Genomic DNA, 17,156 nt, shown 5'->3' with positions numbered 1-17,156 from the left:
ATAATAGGAGGAGTAGTCCTTGGGGAGAGGAGTATAATAGGAGGAGTAGTCCTGGGGAGAGAGGAGGATAATAGGAGGAGTAGTCCTGGGGAAGAGGAGTCTAATAGGAGTAGTCCTGGGGGAGTATAATAGGAAGAGTAGTCCTGGAGGTGAGGAGTATAATAGGAGGAGTAGTCCTGGGGGGTGAGGGGTATAATAGGAGGAGTAGTCCTGGGGGAGAGGAGTATAATAGGAGGAGTAGTCCTGGAGGTGAGGAGTATAATAGGAGGAGTAGTCCTGGGGGGTGAGGGGTATAATAGAAGGAGTAGTCCTGGGGGGAGAGGAGTATAATAGGAGGAGTAGTCCTCGGGGGTGAGGAATATAATAGGAGGAGGAGTCCTGGGGGGTGAAGAGTATAATAGGAGGAGTAGTCCTGGGGTATGAGGAGTATAATAGGAGGAGTAGTCCTGGAGGTGAGGAGTATAATAGGAGGAGTAGTCCTGGAGGTGAGGAGTATAATAGGAGGAGTAGTCCTGGGGGGTGAGGGGTATAATAGGAGGAGTAGTCCTGGGGGGACAGGAGTATAATAGGAGGAGTAGTCCTGAGGGGTGAGGAATATAATAGGAGGAGTAGTCCTGGGGGGTGAGGAGTATAATAGGAGGAGTAGTCCTGGGGGGTGAGGAGTATAATAGGAGGAGTAGTCCTGGGGGAGAGGAGGATAATAGGAGGAGTAGTCCTGGGGGGAGGTGTATAGGTGCCCAATGTGTGTGGGGGGCGTGGCCGAGCGGCCAGAGTGTGTGGGGGGGGGCGTGGCCATGCGGGCAGAGTGTGGGGGGCGTGGCCGAGCGGCCAGAGTGTGGGGGGGTGTGGCCGAGCGGCCAGAGTGTGTGGGGGCATGGCCGAGCGGCCAGAGTATGTGGGGGCGTGGCCAATTGGGCAAAGCGCGTGAGGGGCGTGGCCGAGCGCGTGGGGGCGAGGCCGAGCGGGCAGGGCACGTGGGTGCGCGGCCGAGCGGGCAGGGCGCGTGGGGGGTGTGGCCAAGCGGGCAGAGCGCGTGGGGGCGTGACCGAGCGGTCAGAGCGCATGGGGGGCGCGGCCGAGCGGTCAGAGCGTGTGGGGGGCTATGGCCGAGCGGGCAGATCATGGGGGGCGTGGCCGAGCGGGCAGAGCGCGTGGGGGCGTGGCCGAGCGGGCTAAGCGCGTGGGGGGCGTGGCCGAGTGGGCAGAGCGTGTGACGGGAACCGGGGTAAGCTAGTAACCATGTTACACATCGGGTAACTAAGGAAAGCGGTTTCTATAGTTACCCGATGTGTACTATGGTTACCAGCCTACGCCGGCTCTGGCACACGTGTGCCGGGAGCTGGGGTAAGCTAGTGGTTTCACACATCCGACTTGCCGGTGTGGGCTTCCGGGGGTGCAGCAGTCACCTGGGAGTCGGGGCGTGTGGTTTCGGGGAATGCGTGCGGGGCCATGGCAAGCATTCAATTCGTGAGGGGGCGGGGCCTGGCCAACCAGCCAATGCGTGCGGGGGATGGGGCCTGGCGGAGCGGCCAATCCATGCGGGGGCGGGGCCAGGGCGAGGCGAGCGGCCAATCCGTGGGGGGGCGGGGCCAGGCCGAGCGCAGCAGCCAATCCGACGGTTGTCACTGTAACAACACAATTTTGGAGCAAGACAGACAGACAGAATAAGGCAATCATATAAATAGATAAGCAACAATATTTTTATATAAAGAGAAAACACATTTCTCTTCTTCAGTTACGTCTAGTTCGGAAAATAAAAATTATTGACTCTTCAGGATAAGACATACGTACGTCCAAAACATCTCCAATGATTCGCTCCTAAAGAAATGGGGACCATAAGGACAAGAATTAGAGACGAGAGTCCTGGACCTGTATGTTATGTTAAAAAACAACTAAATTCTAACACTGCAGACAGCACTTTGACCATTTTTGCCCATATCTTCCTCCCAGGTCCGGCTCTTTGCTGCAGGAATATACAGTGTGTCCACACATATCCTGTCCATCGCCATTAACTTGAGAACGGCGGCAGCTATAGGCATAGAAGTGGTGTCTAGGTATAGTAAAGTAGCCATGCGCTACGCAATAAAACCACCTATAGCGCCACCTGATGGAAAACAACGGAGTTAGCAAATTTTTTTTTTTTTAAATTTAACATTTTATTGGTTTTCATAACAAAAGCAATTCCAATCATTGATATGCAAAAATAGAGAGAATAGCATCATGGTACTATCAATAACAACAATCTATAGTCAGTGAATCATATACTCTTGCAACTCAGGTGATCATATTAAATACTTTTGACTCGCACCGAACGTAGCCGAATCCCACAATCTTTTCCCTCTAACTTCCACATCAGAGGCAGGAATCACTTAAAAAAAGAACAAAGGACAGAAGGAAAGAGTGAAGAAGGAAGGGAGAATAATAGACAAGGAGAGAGATATGCCACGAACCCCCCTACCCGTCCGGACCAAGACCCATAATCAAAGAGCACTCAGGAAGATATTACTCTGTTCACACGAGTGCGTATCACATTCTACCTCGCGTTACAGAAACCAGGACTAGTCAGGAAAGATTTCCAATGGAACCACTTTGTAATGTTGGTCTCTACATCATTACGAGATTGGGCCAGAATTCTTTCTATCCGGTAAATCATGTCCACCTCACTTATCCATTTCTCCACAGAAGGCGATTCGGTGGTCTTCCAGTAGCGAGGTATAACAGTCTTGGCAGCCTGAAGGAGATGCCTGAGTAGCGATTGTTTATATTTTTTTTTTGCAGCGGGAACATATATAGGAGAACGGCCTCGGGTCGTCTGGGCACCACCACCCCCGAGATCTCCTGAGTCGCTCTCAAGACACTGTCCCAAAAAGCATCCAAGACCGTACATGACCACCATATATGGGTCATAGTACCCTCCTGCCGTCCGCACCGCCAACACATCTGGGACCCCCAGGCACCACCTGTGGAGCAAGAAGGGGACCCTATGCCACCTTGAGACAACTTTATAACTTGTCTCCTGGGACCTGGTGGCGGTCGCTGACTTGTGGGATAGATGGAAACAGCGGTCCCATTGTTCTCTAGAGAACACCTGTCCAAGCTCATTCTCCCAAGCTCTGCAAACGGGAGGAAGGTGGACTGAATCATTGATGGTCAGTAACTTATAAATGCTCGAAATAGCGTGTTTGCAGCTGGGACCCGAGGTACATAGATTTTCGAAGCTTGACATAGATTGTGTGGGCTCGTGTGACTGACTAGCAGATGAAAGAAAGTGCTGAAGCTGTGCATACTCAAAATGATAGCGTGGCCTCAGCGGGCGGTGCCCCAAGACCAGAGTGAGTGGGAGAACCGTCCCCTGATGTGCCACGTGAAGCATGCGCAAAGGGGCCTGTCTGGTACCGCCCAGGAAAAGGGCATTAGACGCACCAGGGGGGAACTTCGGGTTATCGGTTATTGGCATCAGCGGGCCCAGTGGTTGGATCAGAGTATTTTTCCCCCGGGAGCATGCAGGGTTCGTAAGGTCTGCCTCACACTATAAACCACCATGAGTTTGTTCTTGTTCAGAAAGGGCCAGGTCCAAGGCAGGGTTGGTACCGACAAGGTGCATGTATCATGAGCAATGCTTACCCATAACTTGGAGCCTCTGCCACGCAACAGGTCAAGAACCCTCGCATGGGCTGCCGCTAGATGGTATCTCCTACAGTCCGGTAGCCCCAGGCCACCCACGTCCTTTGGGCGGGTCAGAACTGCTCCCCGAATTCTAGGACGGCCCTTGGACCATATAATTTGGATGAATAATTACTGAACTTTGCGCCAAAACGACGCGGGAAGATGAAACGGCACCGTCTGCAGTAGATATAATAGTCTAGGAAGTACAGTCATCTTAAGTGCACCAATCCTGCCAAACCAGGAGAAGACCCCCCGATGCCACGCCGCAAGATCCTTTTCCAGCCTAGTAACAAATTGCTGGAAATTAATGGAGAACAGCCTAGAGAGGTCTGACGGAATAGTAATACCCAGGTAACCAATACTGTCGCCACGGGGCCATCTGAAGGGAAAACCGGACCGCAACGAAGAAACCTGACTCCGGGGCACGGTCACATTCAGAGCCTCCGATTTGTCAAGATTAATTTTGAAACCGGACCACCTCCCAAATCGCTCCAGCTCGGACATCAACACAGGGAGCCCAACCAAAGGGTTGGAGAGATAGATCAGAAGGTCATCGGCGAATGGCGAACATTTTGTATTCACTATTCGCTATTTTGATTCCCCGAATGTCCGAGTTGGTCAGAAGGGCCACCATCAGATGCTCCATCACCAGAATGTATAATAAGGGGGATAGGGGGCATCCCTGTCGGGTCCTATTGCATATAGTAAAGGGAGTGGACATAGTACCATAAATTTTTATACGTGCTGACGGGGAACGATAGAGTGCCAATATTAGTATAAGTACTATATATATTATATTATAGTAATATAAGTGAGGTTGGGGCCCAGCTCCAAGTGGTGCAAGGTTTGCGAGAGAGAGTCCCATGATATTCTGTCAAAGGCCTTTTTGGCGTCCAGTCACAGTATCATGAGTGGTATTTCCTTAATATGAGCATAATGGATGAGGGTTTTCAGGGTGTTGTCCCTAGCTTCTCTTCCAGGGACAAAGCCCACCTGGTCCGGGTGTATTAAGTCCGGTAGGAGGGGATTCAATCTGTTAGCAATAAGTTTGGCATAAAATTTGAGGTTCACATTGAGTAGGGAAATCAGCCTGTAGTTCCCACATGTGTTCGGATCCTTCCCTGTCTTAGGGATGACCGTAATGTGTGCTAACGTGGAATCAACCGGAAAGGATGCAACCTCCGAAATAGAGTTAAAGGATTCCAGCATTAGAGGGGCGAGAAGTTCCGAAAAGGCTTTATAAAATTTAGCTGTCAGGCCATCTGGGCCCGGGCTCTTATTTGCAGGTGTGTTCCGAATGACTTGCAAGAGTTCCTCTAACCCAAACGGGGCCTCCAAATCATCAATTATGGTTGTAGACAGTTTTTTAACCGGGGAGTGGGGGTGCCTTTCATCACCGGGGACTACAGGAGGCGGGGTCAGGTTATAGAGCTTAGGATAATAGTCGTGGAAGGCACCCGCGATATCGGGTGTAGTATGCACCAACTTATCCAGGGAATTTTTAACACATGATACAAGAAATGTCGCCTTTTTGGCCCATAACGCATTGGCTAACATTCTACCTGGTTTGTCCCCGAATTCATATAATCGACTTTTACCTATTTGGATAATATGGCTGTATGCTGAGTCCATCAATTTCTTAACCTCCAGTCGCGCCCCAAGAAGCGCCCTAAAAGTGGGAGCACTCAGTGCCCGCTTGTGAAGGAGTTCTAAGTTTGTGACCTTCTGTAGGCCTTCTTTTATAGCCTGGGCTCTCACTCTTTTAATCCTCACACCATGTTTAATTAATACTCCCCGAAGGACGCACTTGAGGGCCTCCCACTTGAGAGTGGGTGACGTTGTGTCCGACATGTGATCCGCCCTAAGGCTATGTGCCCACGTTGCGTTCTGTCCCTGCAGAAATTTCTGCAGTGATTTGAACAGCACACGTGCGCTTCAAATCGCTGCAGAAACAGTGCGCACTGAAAAGCCGATTTCATGCGCTCTGGATGCAGCCCCTCCCGTAGACAGAGCGGGGGCTGCATGTAAAGCGCACGAAAGAAGTGACATGTCACTTCTTAGAATGCAGCGCTTTGGCAGCAGCCGAAGCGCTGCGTTCTAATACGCCACGTGGGCATGGATTAGGCACAATCTCCATAGATTGTGCTGGGGACGCAGGACGCATGCAGTTACGCTGTGGTGCAGATCGCAGCGTAACTGCATGTAAAATACGCTACGTGGGCACATAGCCTAAAATTGGAAATAGAAGCACGTATATCCGAGGCACAGGGCTCGTCCAGGAGCAAGGATTCATTCAGCCGCCACGACCCAATCGTCCTCGTCAAGGAGGGAACACGTATGGAGCAAAACACCGAGGCGTGATCCGACCACAGGATGTTTCCGATCCCCGTGAATGAGAGCCAGGACAGCGCAACATGCTGTACCAAGATGTAGTCCAGGCGGCTGTAAGAATCCTGTGGGTGTGAATAAAAACTATAGTCCCTCTCTGAAGCTGTTGTATTCGCCACTCATCGAATAGTTGTAGATATAAGCCAACATTTCTGGATATCAGGTGGAATAATAGATAATAATCTACGGCCACTCCAAGAATACATGTTTAAACAAAGGAAAAAGGAGTGCTAAATGGCCAAACATAATGTTAAAAATTACCATCAACAACCTTGTAGATATCAAAGTGTAAACATGTTTATGTAACAATCAGTTAGACAAGGATAACATTACATGGTGTAATAGACAACATAATCAGCAGAAAAAGCAGTCCCAGAAAATGATTCCCAAACAAGGGGCATCTGCCACAGTAAGCATAACAATATGTGCAAGCAGCAGTCTTATAGAGTCATAAGAAAAAGGAGATTTATTTCCTCACAATGCAAATACATAATACATTTGCTGCTTATCCATTTAACAAAGTGCTTGGTCAGTGCCACATATTGCCCCCTGAAGAAGCAACGCAAGTGAAACGCGTTGGGGCTTCTCCTCCCTATACTGGACTTCTGCCCTGGCACTGACCAAGCACTTTGCACTTTGTTAAATGGATAAGCAGCAAATGTATTATGTATTTGCATTGTGAGGAAATAAATCCTCCTTTTTCTTATGACTCTATAAGACTGCTGCTTGCACATATTGTTATGCTTACTGTGGCAGATGCCCCTTGTTTGGGAATCATTTTCTGGGACTGCTTTTCCTGCTGATTATGTTGCTATTACACCATGTTTACACTTTGATATCTACAAGGTTGTTGATGGTAATTTTTAACATTATGTTTGGCCATTTAGCACTCCTTTTTCCTTTGTTTAAATATATGAATAGTTGTAGATGTAATAATGACCTCCTAATCCGCTTGATAAATGTATAGGAGAGACTGGATTTACCCTTAGGGCGGCATTGCACGTTGCAACATCGCACGTGCGATGTCGGTGGGGTCAAATCGAAAGTGACGCACATCCGGCGTCACTTTCGACATCGTTGTGTGTAAATTCTAGATGATACGATAAACAAGCGCAAATGCGTCGTTATCGTATCATCGTTGCAAGCTCCGACTTTTCCATAATTTTGCTGCAGCGATGGTACAATGCTGTTCCTCGTTCCTGCGGCAGCACACATCGCTGTGTGTAAAGCCGCAGGAGCGAGGAACATCTCCTTACCTGCCGCCGGCGGCTCTACGGAAGGAAGGAGGTGGGTGGGATGTTTACATCCTGCTCATCTCCGCCGCTCCGCCGCTATTGGCCGCCTGCCGTCGCTATGACGCCGCACGACCCGCCCCCTTAGGAAGGAGGCGGGTCGCCGGCCAGAGCGACGGTCGCAGGGCAGGTGAGTGCATGTGAAGCTGGCGTAGCGATAATTTTCGCTACGCCAGCTATCACAAGATATCGTACCTGCAACGAGGGCGGGGACTATCGCGTGCGACATCGCAGCATCGGCTTGCGATGTCGCAACGTGCAAAGCCCGCCTTAGGCTATGCGCGCAGTTGCGTACAGTCACTGCAGAAATTTCTGCAGCGATCTGAAGAGCACACGTGCGCTTCAAATCGCTGCAGAAAATGTCCGTAGTGAAAAAAAAAAAAAGCCGATTCCATGCGCTCTGCCTGCAGCTCCTCCCATAGACAGAGCAGGGGCTGCAGGCAAAGCGCACGGAAGAAGTGACATGTCACTTCTTAGAACGCGCGCTTCGGGCAGCAGCCGAAGCGCTGCGCTCTAAGACGCCACGTGCGCACGCCTCCTGCATAATCTCCATAGATTATGCAGGGGACGCAGGACGCATGCAGTTACGCTGCGCTACAAAGCGCAGCGTAACTGCATGTAATTACGCAACGAGTGCACATAGCCTTAGAATTATCTAACGCCGGGCCCAGTGTCACATTCAAATCCCCACACAGAAGTACCGTAGCTCTCACCAATGGGAGGGCGGTATCTACCAGGCCGGCGACAAACAGATCCTGATTTTGGTTAAGGGCGTATGCATTAATAATCGTAAAAATATGGTCACCCAGGGACAATGACAGGATAATGTAACGGGCACCCTCATCTATTTTGAGATCCAGGATTTGATGGGGGAGCGATCTATGCACTGCAATCGCCACCGCCTTTGAATGTGACTCTGGGTTATTGGAGAAAAACCAAGTAGGGTAATATTTGTTTTTAATCTTAGGGGAATGATTGGTCTTAAAGTGGGTCTCCTGAAAAAAAGCTAAATGTATCTTACGTTTGTGGAGGTGATAAAGGATCTGTGCCCTTTTCTCCGGCTTCTTGAAACCTTTCACGTTGAAAGAGGTGATGTTCAAATTTGCTATTTGTGACATAATCGGAATTCTGTACTTGAATATAAACCGGATTGTGGCCTCAGCGGAGGGTGCCCGTGGCTAGGGCGAGCAGAAGAAAGAAAAGGTGGAAAAGAAACAAAAGATGAGAAAACAAAGAAAACACAAACAAGCAGAGGGACAGTCTCTGCACTAAACTCAAGGCGCTCAATTGCGCACCATGGGAGCATGCCCATCACAAACCGGCAGGGCAGAGGTTCCCGACCTATGTGGGGGAGAAAATGGCAAGGCATAGCATGAAAACAGCTCCTATAAAGGAAAAAAAAACAGTAAGCACTAGTAAATGTATAATACTATATGAAGCACCGGCATCCGAGTAAACAATTGATACTTGAACTTCTGGGCAAATAACCTAAAAGAAGAGACATTAATCGTCCAAGGGCCGCATAGGGGTCTCAGGTCTTCCCATCCCCTATAATCCTCCTCCCAGGTAGAGGGCGGGTGGGCTTGCTAGGAGGATACCCAAGACACCAGTCATCCTTCTGTTGGACACGAATAGTCCGCTCAGGTCTGTTCTCGAGACCTCTGGGGACCCGAGCGCGGGTGCCTCCTCTCTCCAGGATGGTCCACCCTCTGCAGCAGGCCCGTCATCTGCTCACGGGCTGTTGGATTCTTGGGTGGCCCAGAGCTCCTAACCGGGTGCCAGGGACGAAGCAGAGTATTGGGCCAGAGGGGGAGAGCCATAGTTGGCAGGTCCAGTCAGGACAAAAATGCTGGCAAGTCCTCTGGGGAACGCAGGACATGATTTATAGAACCTCTGCAGACTGACAGGGAGAAGGGAAAGCCCCACCGGAACTGGATCCCCTCTCTTTCAGGGAGTCCAGCAGAGGTTTAAGGGCCGCTCTCTGGGCCAGGGTATGTCTGGACAAGTCCGGTAAGATCCTTATCGGCTTCCCATTATGGGTAAGGCTGAATTTCTTTCTAGCCGCCTGCAGCAGCATGGCTTCTTTAAGTCCATAAAAGTGGACGCGGCATACTATATCCCTTGGTCTGGGGTCCTCTGGATCTATGGGACGGAGTGCCCTGTGAGCTCTATCAAGCTCGATCCTGGTTCCCGGTGGACGTTTGAGAAGATTGTTGAAGATGGAGATCAAAACTGAGGGAATGTCCGCTGAAGCGATAGATTCGGGCAAGCCCCTTACACGGAGATTATGTCTTCAGTTTCGATTTTCCAGGTCATCAATATTTTGTTGTAGAGAAAACAATTGCTTGGATTGATCTTGTAGCTTAGTTTGCAACACTTGTATGGAAGCAGTATTAGAATCTTGGGCGGAAGAGAGATCATCTACTCTGGAGGTGAGAGACAACAGGTCTGATCGGAATTGTGCGAATTCCTATTTACACTCCGCCACAACCTGGTTTACCAAGGCCATTATATCATTTCTAGTAGGTATTGCCTGAAGAAGCGTGCGGAGATCCGCCAAAGAGGCCGGCCTGTCATCTCCCACTGGGGCCATTGGAGGGGGCAGGGGGGTCCCATCTGGTAAGGGCCACACGGATTTGCATAGAAAGTCCTTTGTGGTGCACTGGACATGTGGGGTCCCTCCCTCACGGATACAAGCGCCGTCTGCTGGGGAGCAGTCTGGTGTGGGTTTGGGCCCGCCGAAGCAAGATGGTGCAGCGTTTCTGGCAATATGTGTGGGCCCTGGGGGGCCTGCCTGCCCAGGAAGAACCCGACGACCACTGAGGTGAGTTGCTGGAGGTGGGGGTCCCCCTCAGTAATGCCCACGCTGGTGCCTCTGTGTCACTCTGTGTCATCTGTGGGCTGGGGGGAGAGGAGACTTTTGTCAGCTTGTGCACCCTCTTGTGCACTTGTATGGGCCTCACTCAGCCCTCCAGTGCTTCCCCCACACTGTGACCCAGCAGAGATAGAGTCACACATAGGAGCTGCCCGGGCAACAGCGCTTCACGTGGGTCTCCCTCCCCCCGCAGGAGCCGCCTGGTGCTTCTCCCTGCAGGGATCCCTCTGCCAGTGCAGCCTTCTGCTGGCTCCGTCGGCCATTTTGTGATGGCGGTTCCCCTGCATGGCGTCCCCCAGGGTCCAGGATCGGGGCTCCTCCCAGGGCATCCCGGCACTCACCCCTCTCCACGGTGACCTCGGCTGGTTCCGGGTGGTGGCAGGTTCCTGTCTCCCCCTCCGCGTGGTTATCAGCCACATCATCCGTCTCCGTCTCCTGAGCAGGCTGCATGGGAGCCTCGGCTGACAGGCTCCTTGCTCCTGACAGGTAGGGAATGATGTTGTCACTCCTCTGTGGCCCCGAGTGGGTAGAGGAGCGTGCCCTGGATCGCTTGATGCCGGTCTTGCCCATCTTAATGGTCGGATGCCAGTGGATTGTGCTGGAAGTGCTGCGTAGCTGGAATGGTGCACGTGCTCACTCGGCCATGTCAAGCCACGCCCCTGAAGTTAACATTTTTATCTCGAAAACGGAACGAAATAGAAAAAAAAAGTGAATTACAAAGTTGTAGGGCATCATCAATTCAATACGAAATCGACACCTTGCATACAGAAATGCTATGATATCAAACCCATGACCCCCACCCCCCCCAAAACATTGAATGCTGGTCACGCATATGGTGCTCATTTAACTTTGATGCGCAAAGTGGCCCCGTCAGCTGCAATGCACATCTGGACTCTGGACAAAATACGGTATCTTGCTGCACGTTGTGCAATATGGTAGGTGACACGTTTGCACAAGCATCTGTGATACGTCGTCGTAGGTCCTGCAATGTTGGTGGAGGGGTCGCATACACCTGCTGTTTGATGTGACCTCACAGAAAGAAGTTCAATGGGGTCGGGTCAGGTCAGTTGAGCGTGGAGGCCACTCCATGTAGCCACCATACCCAATGACTTGTAGGAAGGTCTCCATGAGGTATCGCTTCACGTCCGCAGCCTTGTGAGTTTTACACGTTCTAATCATAGCATTTCTGTATGCAAGGTGTCGATTCGTATTGAATTGATGATGCCCTACAACTTTATAATTCACTTTTTTTTTTCTATCTCGTTCTGTTTTCGAAATAAAAATGCTAACTCCGTTGTTTTCCACCAGGTGGCGCTATAGGTGGTTTCATTGCGTAGCGCATGGCTACTTTACTATACCTAGACACCACTTCTATGTCTATAGCTGCCGCCGTTCTCAAGTTAATAATAGGCCATCAATGTAAAAGTAGCGGACAACCCCACTAAAATCGTTCACCGCGAATTTACTGGCATATGAATATTGCTGGGAATAGAACGACTACTTGTACAATTGAATCAGTCCCAATACAAAGTGCTTGTTATTGGCAGCACATGTCCTGTTTGTATTGGGTAATATGCTGCTGATAATGATTTTCCTGCCAGCCTCATCCATCAGGGGATTATTGACATGTTTGCATTGGCGGTTAATTGGTTAATAGCCTCCTTACTGCACCCCCCCGACCTCCTCCTCCTCCTTACACTGTTGGTGACACCACCTTTTGGATAACTCATTTTATTGTGTCACGCATTTGTGCTGTTTAAAGACACTTCACTTTCCAGTGGAGACACGCGCACAACTATATCAGCAGCTTCTATATAGTGATTTACTGGTGTAGCCGGCTGGACACTCAATATCTTATCCCTCTGCCGGACGCCATGGTGTGATGCTAATAGTACATGATAGATGGGTCATCTGTATGGGACGTTTTACCGAGCAGAGAAGTAACTTTCATGCATAAAGTTTAAGAAATGACTGTAAGCACCTGCACCTGTTGCCATCTTTTTTGACTGGGGCGGACGCCGACAGGCCATAGCCACTGGTCGTGCTCCTCCTGAACACATGAAACCTGCAGAAACAAAAGATGGAAATCAAAGTAAATTAAATGCTTATTTTCAATAAATCCAACTGCATAAATCAATAGTACAGGCAAATATAAGACACTTTCTATATAATATATCTTATTGGAGAAATGTACTTCTTTCTCCACTCATGAGCCACTTCTTCTGAAACCATTCACTCTGAATTGCAACTAAAATCCATCTTGCTTGAGACAACATGAACTGCCATATCACTAAAGGGTTCTTTACACGAGACGATCTATCGTGCGATAGATCGTCGGGGGTCACGGTTTTTGTGACGCACATCGATGCCGGCCTGTGTGACACCTCCTAGCGACGCAGTATCGCTCACAAATCGTGAGTCGTGTACTCGTCGCTAGGTTTCATAAAATCGTTTATGAAACATGGCGCCGGTTGTTCATCGTTCCCATGGCAGCACACGTCGCTCCGTGTGACACCACGGGAACGATGAACATCGCTTACCTGCGTTCCGCGGCTCCCGCCGGCTATGTGGAAGAAAGGAGGTGGGCGGGATGTTTACATCCCGCTCATCTCCGCCCCTCCGCTTCTATTGGCCGTCCGCCGCGTGACATCGCTGTGACGCCGAACGTCCCTCCCCCTTCAGGAAGTGGATGTTTGCCGCCCTCAGTGACGTCGCACGGGAGGTAAGTACGTGTGACGGGGGGGTTAATGAGTTTGTGTGCCACTGGCAATCAATTGCCCGTGACGCACAAACGACGGGGGCGGGTACGATCGATCGTGAAAGCGCACGATCGGTCGTCCCGTGTAAAGCAGGCTTTAGGGATCAGATTACAGCTGCCCAGAGACAGAGATACTGTGTTTCTGCTTTCTAGTACGTTTTCTCCTCAACATGATGTATAATATATTAGCGCTGATATGTTAGATTTTGTTATATGAGCAGTGATACGTCCAGTTGTGTTATATGAGCACTAATATTTCCAATTTTATTATTTGAGCACTGATATGTCTGGTTGACTTTAATGAGCACTAATATATTTAGTTGTATTATATGAGCGCTGATATGTCCGGTTGTATTATATAAGCGCTGATATGTCCGGTTGTATTATATGAGCGCTGATATGTCCGGTTGTATTATATGAGCGCTGATATGTCCGGTTGTATTATATGATCTCTGATATGTCCAGGTGTATTATATAAGCGCTGATATGTCTGGTGGTATTATATAAATGCTGATATGTCCAGTTGTATTATATAAGCACTGATATGTCCAGTTGTATTACAGTGCCTACAAGTAGTATTCAACCCCCTGCAGATTTAGCAGGTTTACACATTCTGAATTAACTTGGCATTGTGACATTTGGACTGTAGATCAGCCTGGAAGTGTGAAATGCACTGCAGCAAAAAAGAATGTTGTTTGTTTTTTTTTTGTTTTTTTTTTTTAAATTGTGAAAAGTTTATTCAGAGGGTCATTTATTATTCAACCCCTCAAACCACCAGAATTCTGTTTGGTTCCCCTAAAGTATTAAGAAGTATTTCAGGCACAAAGAACAATGAGCTTCACATGTTTGGATTAATTATCTCTTTTTCCAGCCTTTTCTGTCTAATCCTCCCCAAACTTGTGAACAGCACTCATACTTGGTCAACATGGGAAAGACAAAGGAGCATTCCAAGACCATCAGAGACAAGATTGTGGAGGGTCACAAGGCTGGCAAGGGGTACAAAACCCTTTCCAAGGAGTTGGGCCTACCTGTCTCCACTGTTGGGAGCATCATCCGAAGTGGAAGGCTTATGGAACTACTGTTAGCCTTCCAAGGCCTGGACAGCCTTTGAAAGTTTCCACCCGTGCCGAGGCCAGGCTTGTCCGAAGAGTCAAGGCTAACCCAAGGACAACAAGGAAGGAGCTCCGGGAAGATCTCATGGCAGTGGGGACATTGGATTCAGTCAATACCATAAGTAACGTACTCCACCGCAATGGTCTCCGTTCCAGACGAGCCCGTAAGGTACCTTTACTTTCAAAGCGTCATGTCAAGGCTCGTCTACAGTTTGCTCATGATCACTTGGAGGACTCTGAGACAGACTGGTTCAAGGTTCTCTGGTCTGATGAGACCAAGATCGAGATCTTTGGTGCCAACCACACACGTGACGTTTGGAGACTGGATGGCACTGCATACGACCCCAAGAATACCATCCCTACAGTCAAGCATGGTGGTGGCAGCATCATGCTGTGGGGCTGTTTCTCAGCCAAGGGGCCTGGCCATCTGGTCCGCATCCATGGGAAGATGGATAGCACAGCCTACCTGGAGATTTTGGCCAAGAACCTCCGCTCCTCCATCAAGGATCTTAAGATGGGTCGTCATTTCATCTTCCAACAAGACAACGACCCAAAGCACACAGCCAAGAAAACCAAGGCCTGGTTCAAGAGGGAAAAAATCAAGGTGTTGCAGTGGCCTAGTCAGTCTCCTGACCTTAACCCAATTGAAAACTTGTGGAAGGAGCTCAAGATTAAAGTCCACATGAGACACCCAAAGAACCTAGATAACTTGGAGAAGATCTGCATGGAGGAGTGGGCCAAGATAACTCCAGAGACCTGTGCCGGCCTGATCAGGTCTTATAAAAGACGATTATTAGCTGTAATTGCAAACAAGGGTTATTCCACAAAATATTAAACCTAGGGGTTGAATAATAATTGACCCACACTTTTATGTTGAAAATTTATTAAAATTTAACTGAGCAACATAACTTGTTGGTTTGTAAGATTTATGCATCTGTTAATAAATCCTGCTCTTGTTTGAAGTTTGCAGGCTCTAACTTATTTGCATCTTATCAAACCTGCTAAATCTGCAGGGGGTTGAATACTACTTGTAGGCACTGTATATGAGCACTGATATGTTCGGTTGTATTATATCAGCACTGATATGTCCAGTTGTATTATATGAGCGCTGATATGTCCAGGTGTATTATATGAGCGCTGATATGTCCGGTTGTATTATATGAGCGCTGATATGTCCAGTTGTATTATATGAGCGCTGATATGTCCGGTTGTATTATATGAGCAGTGATATGTCCGGTTGTATTATATGAGCGCTGATATGTCCAGTTGTATTATATAAGCGCTGATATGTCCAGTTGTATTATATAAGCGCTGATATGTCCGGTTGTATTATATGAGCGCTGATATGTCCGGTTGTATCGTATATGTTCTATACTTGGTACTTTTAAGTGTCGGCATTACTACGGTCTGGTGCAAACGGATTGTAAAGCATTACCGTAATTACTTGGAGCAGGGATGTCTCTCCGGACTGGAGGACCTTCCAGTGGGGTCTTGGTGTCCTTATTAACAGCAACAAAGGCAGTGAGTGCAGAGATAACCCCAGACTGAAGACTCGTCTCCAGAATTCTCTTCTTCATCTCCTCAGATCTTGAGTCTTTTCCACATTCCAGCTCTGAGATCAGAGACTTGGCTGCCAGTCTATGGATGGTGGGTCTGAGAAAAGAAAGGCGGTTAGGTGATGGGTAGGTCAGTATATACAAGGGTAGAATCCATGTTTATTGCCATGAAACTGTTCACATCACATTAGGTGAAAGTACGTCCTACAATGGGTCCCAATATATGGAGCGGGCTCACATCATATCCAGCTGATGCCTGCTCTGTTGTACAGCTGGCTTTTGCCTCTAACAGCAGCGATAGGAGTTGGCTCAGATTGTTGCTGTTTAAGCTGTAGGGATGTGGACTCATTCGATAGCGTTTGAGGTAGACACAGGAGGCGATTTACATAAAACATCCAGGCTGCTTTATTAAGACTCCATAATACATGCCGCAAACACAGAAAATAAACAGCATTTTAGGGCAGGAAAGCAAATTAGACACTCCAAACGCACTTCGGTCCAGTATGCAAGTCCCCACATGGAAACTTCACATGGGATTCCTCCTTACCTCCACACACAGACACCTAATAATACACCTGGACTTTCCTGGGTGGGGATATGTAGGCAGCCAGTCCCACCAATCTCTCTGACTGCTCGTAAACCCGGCCCTTGCCATGCCCTATTAAACACTCTCAGAACAATACGTGACAGACCTTGATTCCAGGATAACCACCTCTGTGATACATATCTCCCCTCCATGATGTGTCTGGGGGCCATCTTACAAAGTATTTAAATACTTTTGGGGTGCTGGAGGGATTTCATGGTCTTTGGTCCTACTTAAGACCCTCATGGCTGCCATCTTAGTCAATGTAAAATAAGTCCATTTAAAAAAAGAAATAAAAAAAATAAACAAATATAAGAATCTGTTATAGTTTTTCACCACATCTACATTTTTTTTTATTTCAGTACATTTTATGGTGAAGTGAAAGGTATTCAAAACAACAACTCGACTTCCGGATCTGGTCCTGGCTGAGGTGGAGGCATAAAGAAGAAGCTCCTGCCACCCCCCCCGTGGAATCAGTCAGAATAAAGCTCTCCCGTTCACATGGCCGCATCGCAAGTAACACAGCACGGACCAGGAAGTCGGCAGGCATGGAGTGGTACCTGCTACGGAGTGCCAGCGGTGGAGAGGGATCCTGGAGGAGCAGCAACGCTGAATGTCTGCAGGGCATGGAGGAGATAAGCATGGTGCCGGCAAGTCTGTTGGAGGAGCCAGAAAACAAGGCAAGAGAAACAGTAACGCTGGGCCGGAGAGGGAGAGAAATGGAGGATGTAAATGAGGAGGCAGAGATCACTAATGCTGCAGAGAAGTGGATGCAGGGGTCAGAAGAGGGAGGATCACAATGGGAAGATGAAGGAGACATAGAAGGAGAACAGAGAGAGGAAGAAGAAAGTGGAGCTGAAGGGATGCATGGAGGATTAGGAGGGCAGGAGGAAAATGCAGGCCAGCAATGTAGGGGGAACAGATCT

The 17,156-nt window shown here is 48.9% G+C and overlaps 1 protein-coding gene across 13 annotated transcripts in view; it reads right to left on the bottom strand.

Moving 5' to 3' along the window:
- Positions 1 to 17,156, bottom strand: part of LOC142255321 (von Willebrand factor A domain-containing protein 5A-like) — a 415,890-nt gene that overhangs the window by 248,322 nt on the left and 150,412 nt on the right. For 6 of the 13 annotated variants that reach the window (XM_075326971.1, XM_075326869.1, XM_075326920.1 and 3 more), the window contains 3 exons: positions 15,527 to 15,744; positions 12,203 to 12,286; positions 1,792 to 1,818 (listed from right to left, as the gene is read on the bottom strand). The exons of 2 other annotated variants lie outside the window; for them this stretch is intronic. In XM_075326971.1, coding sequence (XP_075183086.1) covers positions 1,792 to 1,818; positions 12,203 to 12,286; positions 15,527 to 15,744 — 329 coding nt within the window. The remainder of the gene's footprint in view (positions 1 to 1,791; positions 1,819 to 12,202; positions 12,287 to 15,526; positions 15,745 to 17,156) is intronic. 5 more of the 13 variants (XM_075326876.1, XM_075326945.1, XM_075326960.1 and 2 more) reach the window with 3 other exon arrangements.

This window comes from Anomaloglossus baeobatrachus, chromosome 1 (genome assembly GCF_048569485.1).
Source record: "Anomaloglossus baeobatrachus isolate aAnoBae1 chromosome 1, aAnoBae1.hap1, whole genome shotgun sequence".
Taxonomy (NCBI): Eukaryota; Metazoa; Chordata; class Amphibia; order Anura; family Aromobatidae; genus Anomaloglossus; species Anomaloglossus baeobatrachus.
Note: the sequence above shows the minus strand (reverse complement) of the source record. Positions and strands in the feature narration are given on the sequence as shown.